The sequence below is a fragment of the Mauremys reevesii genome, linkage group 1 (assembly GCF_016161935.1).
Source record: "Mauremys reevesii isolate NIE-2019 linkage group 1, ASM1616193v1, whole genome shotgun sequence".
NCBI classification, from domain to species: Eukaryota; Metazoa; Chordata; order Testudines; family Geoemydidae; genus Mauremys; species Mauremys reevesii.
Genome location: NC_052623.1, coordinates 336,784,713 through 336,796,996, shown reverse-complemented (window position 1 = coordinate 336,796,996; position 12,284 = coordinate 336,784,713). Strand labels below are relative to the sequence as shown.

Here is a 12,284-nt window from a genome sequence, read left to right as displayed (position 1 = left end):
TTGCAAATGCGGCACTTATCTGTAAGGTGGGATTCCCCTAGGCACTTGAGGCAGGAGTCGTGGGGATCCCCTATTGGCATTGGCTTTTAGCATGCCGAGCATGGTTTGAACCCCGGTGCCTTGGGCATGGGCCCGTACCGGGGCGGGGGAAAAGGGGCTAATCCCCGATCCCCCCTTTTAACTATATACACTAACTATAAAAACAACAACTAATACTAACTATAACTACCAAACTCGAACTATGACACAATTAGCAGTACAGAACTACGAGTAGCTAGGGATGTGGAGATCAGCAAAGTCACGCTCCACAGTTCCAATGACCGTCACGGGCGGTAAGAAGGAACTGAGGGGCGGCTGGGGCGGCAGGGGTATATATCCGGTGCCATGGCGGTGCCACTCCAGGGGGCGCCCAGCTGATCCAGCGAGTGTTGCTAGGGTAAAAATCTTCCAACGAGCGCGCACGTGGCGCGCTCACTCCTAATTGGAATCGATACGAGCAAGCACTCGAAGAATTAAAATTATGCAGTTGAATGACAGAACTTGCATCCTACTTACTGCCTGACAGATAGAACCATAAAGCTGATAGTCAGGTTTACTACTGGGTAATATGGGAGCACAGAAATGTGAAAATCATTGTTTCTGATGTAGAATATATGACTACTTCTAAAGGATAACCTTCTTACTAAAAGCTTAAAGAGAAGAAAGGATGGCAAAATTTTCTACACTTGCAGTAAACACCTTAAAAAAAAAAGCCTCTGAAGACTCACTTGTAGGCTTTCTGCTTTTTTCATAAGACCAATGCTTTAGCCTGTATACATATTTATTTTAAAGTTTCTAAATACAGATTAGCCTGATGAAGTCCACTTGAACACACTATTGAAGCTTTAGAAAAACATGTAAAACTACCCAAAATAGGTATATTAAAATTTTGCTTTGGTGCAGTTCTACGGTGTTGAAATTATTTACTTAACAGATGAAGAGTAGACTAGAGAGATGGAAAGGGAGATGCCTATGAAACCTATCATTTATGTTTATGGAAAATGGATGATTAAGCATAGGAAAGAAAGCAAATCAACCCTCTGGTGCTAGCTGGCCTTGTTTGCAAGAGAATGCGCTTCAAGAAGTCCCAACAACCAACAATGAAGAGGCTGAATAAGAAAAAGGAACAATAAGAGGGAGGCAGAAGAAGCTCATTTTAATGTACTAAAACAGTATTTTTGGTATCTTTTCTTCTTCATAGCTACAGTGGTTGAAAAGAAATGCAAATCCCATGAGACACATAGTTAATAGAAATTCAGTACAATACAAGACAATTAAGTACTCAATTCTGATCAAGTCTACCACAAACAATTTGCTAAAATTGAACATTAAGTAATATTCAGGTAATTCAATTCCTTAGAGCCTTTTTCTGTGTACAGTATATTAATAAAGAAGCAAAGCTCATTAAATGTCTTCTGGCACACAGAGCATCAAGAGTATTAAATGAAATAAGTAGTAATGAAATATGAAAAATTCTTTTAGACAGTGCACAGATTAAAAAAAATGCAAAAGCATAACCAGTGAGACTCTGCTATTCCATGACTTATTGAACTGATGCATGAGGTACAGTTGTGATAATTCTTCCAACTTTGATTCGAAATGCATTCATAGGCCTGTAAAGTTCAAAAAGGTGCTGGTTCAACTAAACCTGGTTTTCCCCATGATCAACTTTCACTGCAAAGATCAGGCTAGACAAGTTTGAACATCCTGTAAACGTTTACAGGAACTGGAATTGGGATTAATGGTCGCACTGGAAAGTATTATGCACTTGCTTCATGTGACCTTTCCCAGAAAAAACAGTTTGAACTTGAAAAGTACTGGGAAAGAGCAACCCCAATGTACTCTCCAAAAACCACATTATTTCATTTTTTTTCCCCACTGCAATGTGCTTTAAAAATTTCGCCTGAGGTGGGGAACAAGTGTAACTCTCTATTAGAATGTTAATACATGTTTATTACAGATTACTATATGAAGTGTGAAAAATCTAAAGGAAATAAAGTGAATGTAGAGGGGGATAACATGAACACTTGTAGGAACATGAAGGTGTCTTGCGATTTACAGACATACCAAAAGACAGGACAGGCCAAGCAGTACTTGACATGGTCTTCTCTCTGGATTAGCTAGAGGAAAGTGTTAAGGAAGGCTTAAATAAGGTTTCTGGAAGATAGATTTTCATTATCATAAATTGGGGGAAGTAAGGGAGGAGAGACTAAAGAGCAAATCTTCTTTCTGTAAATGGAGAAATAGTCTGCTCCCTTTACTTTCATTTGTACTGATCTTAAAGATTCTCTCCTGACCCAATCCTAGAGGAGTTCAAAATTCAGAACTGAGGTGTTACATTTTGTGTGTTCTTTGAAACAGATGCTAACCTTATTTATTATGAATGTGTACAGAGCTTAGCTCAATGGGACCCCAACCTGGTTGAGATTTCTAGATAATATCGAAATATAAATAATAAATTATACAATTTGTACAAGGTTTCCCTCACCAAAATGATATTCAAGACTGGGTCAGAATTTCACAGATTCCTTTTTGTGCTGGATGAAAATCAAGAACTAAATGTTCTACAAACTATTAATGACATTGGACTCTGCTATTCAGAAAGGATAGGTTTCAAACACTTAAAAATTATTTAGGTCTGAATGTATGTATATATTTGATAAAAACTGTTTTCACTCTATTGTGTTTTCAATTTATGATATACTCCAAGAACAATACATCCACTTCTGTAAATACAATCCACTGCTTCAATCAGCCATTATAATAATATACAAAAACATAATGAACTAGTAATGTGGGGGAGAGTGCTGGGTGAGGAACCATGAATTCTGTTGTTACTGTGTAAATTTCAGCCTTTCTTGGAAGAATCACTGGGGCTCACTTCCTCCACACTCATCTCTCAAAGATTCTGCATTGTGAACTTCCTGCCTGAGAATGCTGGACTTCTAGAGCCTTTAAATACTGACCTGTGTATTTGCCAGAGAAGAGTGACATTGCTAGAAATCAATAAGAGGCACTCCATCCCTCCAAGAGGCGTGTATTCTGTCTCTTTGATGCTCTCAGCCCCTGGTATAAATACCCTGCACAACTACTAGATTGGTGGCCAGCCCCACTTCTTGACCAAACTGTATACATTTAATAGTGTTTCTGATACTTTGTTCTAAAAGAAGTATAGTTGTCACCTTTGGAAATTAAACTCTGATGGAAGACAAGACTGTTGGGCAACATGTTAAACTGCTTAATTTTATTTCTTTCAAAATACTAACACAAAGAGATGAAGGTTTTAAAAAGAAAGAAAGCATTGAAAAATCCCAGCTCCTAGATGCCATTGTAACACTGACAGACCCCGGTTGCCAGTGGGTGGGATCGAACCTGGGACCTCTGGAGCTTAGTGCATGAACCAAAAGCCATATGGCTGTTAACTAAGGCTGTAGAACAGACTCATTAATCTCTAAGTGGTCTCAGTGCAACTCCACCAGAGAGGTCCTTTGGGGCCATCTGCCTGTCCCAAGTCAGGGTAAAGGAGGAGGGTTGGGCGTGGGGCTAGCAACTCCACCCTGTAAAAATCAGCTTGCTACAGAAACGCCAACAATAGAGTTAACAGAGACTTTTAGCCTGGAAAAAGAAGGGTCTTCAACTCGAAGATGCATGACGCTGGGTGGTGAAAGCCGCGAGGAAGCCACTAAGCCGATCACCCTTCTTGCAGCCAGGAGGATTACCATCGGCACATGGAACGTGAGGACCATGTACGAGTCAGGAAAGACGGCGCAGGTTGCAGCAGAGATGAGGAGCAACAACCTGACCCTACTAGGCATTAGCGAGACAAGATGGACGCAAGCTGGACAGAGACGACTGTTGACAGGAGAGCTGTTGCTGTATTCAGGACATGAAGAGAGCGACGCACACCACACACAGGAGTAGGCTTCATGTTGTCCAAGCAGGCACAGAGAGCACTGATTGGTTGGGAGGCACATGGTCCCAGGATCATCACAGCATCCTTCAGAACTAAAATGAAGAGGATTAAGATGAATGTTGTTCAGTGCTACGCTCCAACCAATGACAGTGAAGAGGAGGACAAAGACTACTTTTACAACAGACTCCAGAAAATATTAGAGACTCTCCCAGACAAAGACATTACCATCCTTATGGGAGACTTTAATGCCAAAATTGGACCTGATAACACAGGATACGAACAAGTCATGGGGACCCATGCTCTGGGAGAGATGAGTGAGAATGGAGAGAGATTTGTGGATCTGTGTGCACTTAACAATCTGGTCATAGGAGGCAGCATCTTTCCTCACAAGCGGATCCACAAGAGTACCTGGGTATCGCCAGCAGGCATGACAGAAAACCAGATCGACCATGTCTGCATTAGCAAGAAGTTCAGAAGATCCTTGCAGGGCGTTAGAGTTAGAAGAGGAGCAGACGTGGCGTCCGACCATCACTTAGTGGTGGCCAGATTGAAGCTGAAGCTGAAGAAGAACTGGATAGACGCGTCAGACAGAAGAGCGAAGCACAACGTCAACCTTCTGAAGGACCATAAGACCAAGGAAGATTTTGGATTGACGCTGAAGAATAAGTTTTCAGTACTACAGGATCGGTCTGAGGAAGAGGAAGACCGTGTACTCAACAGATGGCAGAAAGTGAGAGACACACTTAGGTCAGCATGCCAGGAAGTGCTTGGAATTAAGAAACACCAGCAGAAAGAGTGGATCACAGCAGAGTCCTTGACAAAGATAGAAGACAGAAAGAAGAAGAAGGCAGCAGTCAACAACAGCAGGACTAGAGCAGCAAAGGCCAAAGCTCAAAAAGAGTATGCTGAAGCCCACAGAGCAGTGAAGAGGAATATTAGGAAGGACAAGAGATATTATGTGGATGGACTGGCAGCAGAAGCAGAGCAGGCAGCATACAGCGGTAACATGAAACAGCTGTACGATACTACCAAGCGACTGTCTGGAAAGTTCAGCAAGCCAGAACGTCCCGTTAAAGACAAGCAGGGAAAGTCTATAACAGGAATAGAACTACAGATGAACAGATGGGCGGAGCACTTTGAGGAACTCCTGAACAGACCAGCACCACCAAATCCACCAGACATCGACCCAGCCAACGAGGACCTCCCAATCAATTGCGATAAACCAACCAGAGACGAGATCAGAAGAACAGGAAGGCGGCTGGACCTGATGATATCCCAGCAGAGGCCCTGAAAGCAGACCTGGATGCCTCAGTGGAAATGCTGTACCCCCTCTTTGAGAAAATATGGGAAGAAGAAGTGATTCCGGCTGACTGGAAAGAGGGATATCTCATCAAAATCCCCAAGAAAGGAGACCTCAGCAACTGTGCCAACTATAGAGGAATCACACTCCTGTCAGTGCCAGGGAAGGTCTTCAACCGAGTCCTCTTAGAGAGAATGAAGGATGCCATCGATCCACAGCTACGAGATGAACAGGCAGGTTTCCGGCAGAACAGATCATGCACGGACCAGATAGCAACGCTCCGCATCATAGTCGAGCAGTCTATGGAGTGGAACTCCTCGTTGTACATCAACTTTGTTGACTATGAGAAAGCATTCGATAGCGTGGATCGAGAGACCCTCTGGAAGCTCCTTCGGCACTATGGCATCCCAGCAAAGGTGGTCAACCTGATCAAGAATTCATACGACGGCATACACTGTAGAGTGATCCATGGAGGGCAGCTCACAAACAGCTTCCAGGTGCGAACCGGAGTCAGACAAGGATGCTTGTTGTCACCACTTCTCTTTCTTCTCGTCATCGATTGGATTATGAAGACATCCACTTACAAGCGTAGGAATGGAATCCAATGGTCATTGTGGACCCAGCTTGATGACCTGGACTTTGCCGACCTTGCACTCCTTTCGCACAGTAAACAGCAGATGCAAGAGAAGACCAACGTAGTGGCAGCCACGTCATCACAGGTTGGCCTTAACATCCACAAGGACAAGACCAAGATCCTTAGGATCAATTCCATCAACGACCCAGTCACACTGAATGGAAGCCCCTGGAAGAAGTGCAGTCCTTCACCTATCTAGGTAGCATCATCGACCAGCAGGGTGGCACAGACGCAGACATCAAAGTAAGGATTGGTAAGGCAAGAGCAGCCTTCTTACAGCTCAAGAACATCTGGAGCTCCAGAGAGCTGTCTTTGGCAATAAAGATTCGACTGTTCAACTCCAACGTGAAATCAGTCTTACTGTATGGAGCTGAAACCTGGAGGACAACCAAAACAACCACCAGGAAGATCCAGACCTTCATTAATAGCTGCCTCAGAAGGATTCTCCAGATCCGCTGGCCAGACACCATCAGTAACATCCACCTCTTGGAGAGGACCCATCAACTCCCAGCAGAGGAAGAAATTAGAAGGAGAAGGTGGGGCTGGATAGGACATACACTACGCAAGCAGCCAACCAACATCACCAGACAGGCACTGCAGTGGAACCCCCAAGGCAAGCGGAAAAGAGGCCGCCCAAGAAATACCTGGCGACGCGACCTTCAGGTTGATAGCAAAAAAATGGGCTATACCTGGAACCAGCTAGAGAGAATGGCCCAGGATAGAAGACTATGGAGATCTGTTGTTGGCGGCCCATACCCCGGTTGGGGTGACGGGCATGAATGAATGAATGAATGGTCTCAGTGCCATTAGATGGGACAGAACACTACACCCAGTAGGTGTGTGGGTTACATCATCATACACAACACTCATTATTATATACAATATTGTAGGTGTTCGGGGGAAAAAAAACACATGCAAAACATTTCCTCTATAGAGGAAAAAGTGCAAAGGATTGACTGAGCAGCTTATACACAGTGAATCATGCAGGTGAATATCTGAGCAACAATGTTAACAATTCCTTTGGTACAGAAAAAAAAAATCACAAATCAAATTCAGTTCAATTTGTTCCATACCAAAGGCTATGCTAGAAGCAGTATTTTCTGCACTGGTAGCTCTGTGGCACTAGTAGAGCAATAGCATGAAACTTCACCACAGCTAGCTTCCATGATTCTCTGTGTTGACTGCAATTAGACCCTTCTAACTAAGGAAAATGGAAGTAATCATGTACAGCGAAATGTTGAATGTGCCTTCAACTACAGTACTAAGTGCTTGTCTACATGGGAACATCCAGGAAAGTGAATCCAAATTAACGAACGGTGTGAATTTGAAGTGGCTTTGTTAAGCTGCATTAAATCCCTGTGTGGATACTATTATTCAGAATTAAAAGTAGCCTTAATATGGTTTAGTATAGTTCTCTTAGTGAATTAAGCTAAACTGAGTACAAACCTACCTGAAACCAGTGAATATGCACTCAGCACAGCTCAGCCCTGCCTCCACTACCGCTACCCATACAACCGCAGCTATGCTGCTATTTACACTCATGCTAGGTTGATGAAAGCAAATGCTAAATGTGTACACAAGCAAGGGAATCACAGACCCCAGCTCATAGTGTACACAAAGACAACCTGAGCCTTCCTAATGACCTAATAATAGTGCTATGCAATGTGCTATACGAGACGTAGGTTAGATGTGAGTTTTCAGTTTCCTCAGATGGGCTGTCTAAGAAGCTCTAGCCTTTCAGGGTAGGGTGTAGCAAGTTCTTCTCATTGCTTATAACCCTGAGATTTGATTAAATGATGTAAATAAGCTCTAAAGTTAGACACAAACAGCCCTGCTTAACTGGAAATATTGAGTATGTGATGCTGACCCTTGAGAAAGTGAGGGAAAATTTTGGGGTGCCACAGGCCTGATCCTGTGTGGTGCTAAGTGCAGTTGATTTCTATGAAAGTTGAAGATATTCAGCACTTTACACTGTCAGCTCCAGATGTGCTGGAATAGACTGCATGAAGAACAATTCATTTAGATGTGGGCTTACTCAAAAAGATCACCCGTTTGATTACTTATACTTTTCAAAGCCAGTTTAGTTTACATAATGAAAAATGTAAATAAAATGTATATAAATTTAAAATGGGATAGAATTGCCACTGCTTTAAAATATCTAAAAGCCTGCAGCTCAATATGAAGCTCCTGGTAATTAACTTTAGAACACCGAATAAACTTTAATCAGAGTTTAAGAGCACAATCACAAATATGAAAGATGTTAATATTACTACACTAAGACGAGACTTCCACCATAAAACATACATGTAGGAAACTGCAGTATCCCTTTTCTCAATTTTAGACCACCTTCCATTACATACCATATTTTGAACTGTTTCTAAAATGCCTCCCAATTTTTAATGCAGTTGTATAGTGCACTTGCATTTGGATTCTAGAGAGCTATTAAATGTTTTAACGTAAGTTTTCCCAAGGACCATTGTTTGAATAGATTCATTTTTTGCAAAAGAAATAGGCTACTGAAGGGCACAATAACTATACTTTCCCTCCAATTGTATAAAGGCTTAATTTAAAAAAGAAGAAATATGGAAGTTGCAGTTCATTACCTTAAGTGTTCTATGGTCCTTGCTGAACAATAAAAGCTTATGGGTATTTGACACCTTGACTTTTTTTTTTTTTTTTTTTTTTTTTGCAGGCATAGATTTAGAGCAAAGAAATATATACATTTGAATTTGTCATGCCATGGAATTCCATTGCCACCAGTAAGTTATTCTCTGACAGGATTTAAAAATAGAGAAACTGAAGTGTCTTACCTTTGATAGCCCTTATATCAGGGCCCGAGGGCCGCATTGATGTTGCAAAACTGTATGGAGGACCGGGTAGGGAAGGCTGTGCCTCCCCAAACAGCCTGGCCCCCACCCCCATCCACCCTCTCCCACTTCCCGCCCCCTGAATGCCCCTCTCAGAACCCCCAACCCAACCAACCCCCCCCCGCCCCTTGTCCCTTAACTGCCCCCTCTCAGGACCCCCCCTCCCCTAACTGCCCCCTCTTGGGACCTCACCCACTATCTATCCCCCCTGCTCCCAGTCCCCTGACTGCCCCAACTCTTATCCACACCCCGCTCCCTGACAGACCCTCCGAGACCCCACACCTATCCAACACCCCCGTTCCCCGTCCCCTGACCACCACCGCCCTCCGAACCTCCGCCCCATCCAACTGCCCCCTGCTTCCTGACTGCCCCATGCCCCCTATCCAACTCTCCGGCCCCCTTACCATGCCACTCAGAGTAGCATGTCTGGGAGTCACGCCGCCTGACCGGAGCTATGCACACTGCAGCGCTGTCCTGTAGAAGCTCTCAACCAAACCGCCCAGAGCGCTGCCTGCGCAGTAGGGGAGACAGCAGGGGAGGGGCTGGGGGCTAGCCTCCCATGGGCCGGATATGGCCCATGGGCTGTAGTTTGCCCAGCTGTGCCTTATATACACTACTACTCCCTTAAGCATCAAACACATTTGTAAAATTAAGCCATTAATTTTGTATTTCACATGGATTATTTCACTGGAATTTGCCAAAATACAGACTAATGTCTACACAAGCTCAAATAATTCAGAGTATGTTAGAAAAACAGAAAAATATTCTGTTTGGTAGAAAAACATTTGATAGAAATATAGATCAAATATTACTTTTTCAGAAAAGGGATAGCGCATATCTAAGACATACATAGCCTTAAATAAATACAAACCCTGATAAAAAGAAAGCAGCATGCCAGATATCTCTGAAGACGGTGCCAATACTGTAAGGGGTGCTTGTACCGTAGCTCTGCACTGTTCCCTCCTGTGTGTTATCTGTGGTACTAGAGCCATCTCCTTCCCTATGTACTTCCAAATGTGCTGCTTTCCTTAATTTCCTTTATCAGAAAAGATTAAAATGGGAAGGCATCTTTATAAATGTAATCCATTAGCTCTATAATGTGTTCAACAATTTTTGTAAGCATGCAAAATAAGAGACTTTTCAAAACATATATTAATCTAGTAATTTACCATATTGTTTTAATAAATATTTTAAAACATTCAGCACATTAAAACTGTCCATTTTCATTATATAATTTCTTCTAGACAAAAATGTAAATTCACTGAACACTACATTTTGTGGGTTTGAGCCTTTACTTTTGTGAGTAGTCCCACCAATTTCAACAGGATTACTCATAGTAGTAAACCCTATTCATTTAAGTGTTGGCAGGATGGGGCCCATGTTTCTGGTTGCACTGTTTTTCTTTTAATTTGGGCCTCCAACAGGAAGATTATTGATCAGTATTGAGTACTGAATATACGTTTACATTCATATTTACAGAACAGTCTCTACCAATATTTAGTGACACACAATTTGAAGCAAAAAGGTTCAATACAAAGACAAATAAAGGTGAAATCACAAGACTAAAGTTTTTAACAATCACTTTTAAAGTTTAGTAAATATATACACAGTACTCAAATTTCTTACAAGACAATGCATATCATACTCCATTGTAGACAAAACCTTGCAAAATGGTTCAGAGATCGTATATTCCAAAATAATTTCATGTACTCATGATCCTAACTGATAGGAAACATTTTAGTATAGACTGTACCTTCTTCTTTTACCCCCTGTGCTAGGTGGTGGTTTAGGAGTTCGTGTTGAAACAATCTGGCAATGCACAGTTCCAAGTAGCAACATTAGCCATATTGGCCCAATTACTTCAGTCAGAGGTATGTTATGTGAGCTTGCTGCTGTATAGAATAATACTATTGCGGCAACTGCAATAAAGGAAAAAAATATTCAGTGTCTGAATTGTCTTGAATTGGTCTATTGGTCAACTAACATGGATATTTCACAAAATTAAAACTGTTCACATCTCTAAAGATCCTTTTCCACATCCTAACTGCTCTTCACCTAACTCACTCAAGCCAAATATATCCTCTGATACAACTTGCATTGCTAAATGACAGGTTGCAGATTCTACTCTAATCTTAGAAGTAGAACCACACCCATTCTGATATCTTAATTATATGCTGCAAATAGAGATGTCATTTCTGACCCAGACACATGGAAACAATTTCCAGGTCTGGTGATCTCAGAGGATAATTGGAAGAAATCTTTAAATAGGATTACTAGAAGATTAAAAAATTAACAACTATAGGACAGTATCACTTATTCATACCGTCACATCCATTACAAATTTATCTTCATCTGTATGTAGACCACAGCATGGCATGTTTATACATGTTTTGGAATTGTAATAAAATGGATCAATGTGTTCAATATTATAGGACATTTTTTATTATATCTCACAAACACCACGAGTCCTCTGAACTAGAATGTCAGCTTGTTTCATGAAAAAAAAAAGTGTCCTGGTGCAACTATTTCTTACAGTTGGTCAGAAGAAACCTGTATAAACTGAATATTGATGCATCAAGAAATGTGTCACCTGTGGAAACCTTTAAAGTAGGAATTGTTCATGCTTCCACGAAAATTTTTGAGGTGCATAACTCATGGAATCCAACAGTCAGAACAAAGCTCATATATAATTTATTAAAACTGGCCTCTGTGCTGAAAGTTATGAACAAACTAATTTATTTAGAAACAGCAAATATTGACTGAATAGGAGATAATACAGGATCAACCCTGATCATACAGCCACAGTGAACATTTTTTCCATTTTAAATCACATTTCCTAGTTGCTTGTCTCCTAGAGTTAAGTAAAACATATTGTACATCTACAGAGAAAGATTGCTCTGATTCTGCCAGAGTTCTATCGCCCACATTGTCAGATGCAATGAAAGCAGATCTGGATAGTATATTTTCCATTGCTGCAATGACACAAGTAAGTGTCTGTAATTCCCTCTGGAAAGAAGGCATAAGTCCATGTACCACTGCTATCTTGGCTGCGCTGGGGCAATAAGTATCATCCTGGCTGATCATCTTCACAATCTTCCACATTAGAAGGAATGGTGGGAAAGCATACATCAGATCTGTACCCCAATTTAGGAGGACTGTATCTGTTAGAGAGTGAGCAGCTAGCTCCTGCTCTTGAAAAAAATAGAAGAGAACTTAAGTGTTAAATCTTCTGGTAATTAGATCTTTATCTGAAGTATCAAAGTAGCTATGAAGCCACAAAGTACCATTTGTGCATCTGGGGAAAGTCTCTGTGTAGCTGGTCCACTGACTCATTGAGAGACCCTGTCACATGCAGAGCTACTGTTATATTGTCTGTGGCCACTTGAACCACTGATCTTTGCACTGGAGTACTGAATGATCTGAGTGCTAACAAATTGCTCTCAACTCCAGAACACTGACATGAAGGCAAGACTCCTGGTTATTCCAGAGACGTCTTGTTAAAAGTCTCCAATTAGAGGCACAGGGACACAG

At 41.8% G+C, this 12,284-nt stretch overlaps 1 protein-coding gene across 4 annotated transcripts in view; it reads right to left on the bottom strand.

The window, feature by feature from the left end:
- PHTF2 (putative homeodomain transcription factor 2) overlaps positions 1-12,284 on the bottom strand; it is a 174,070-nt gene that overhangs the window by 75,676 nt on the left and 86,110 nt on the right. For all 4 annotated transcript variants that reach the window (XM_039517872.1, XM_039517871.1, XM_039517865.1 and 1 more), the window contains exons 6-7: positions 10,507-10,672; positions 9,625-9,789 (exon numbers count right to left, since the gene is read on the bottom strand). In XM_039517872.1, the coding sequence (XP_039373806.1) occupies positions 9,625-9,789; positions 10,507-10,672 (331 nt within the window). The remainder of the gene's footprint in view (positions 1-9,624; positions 9,790-10,506; positions 10,673-12,284) is intronic.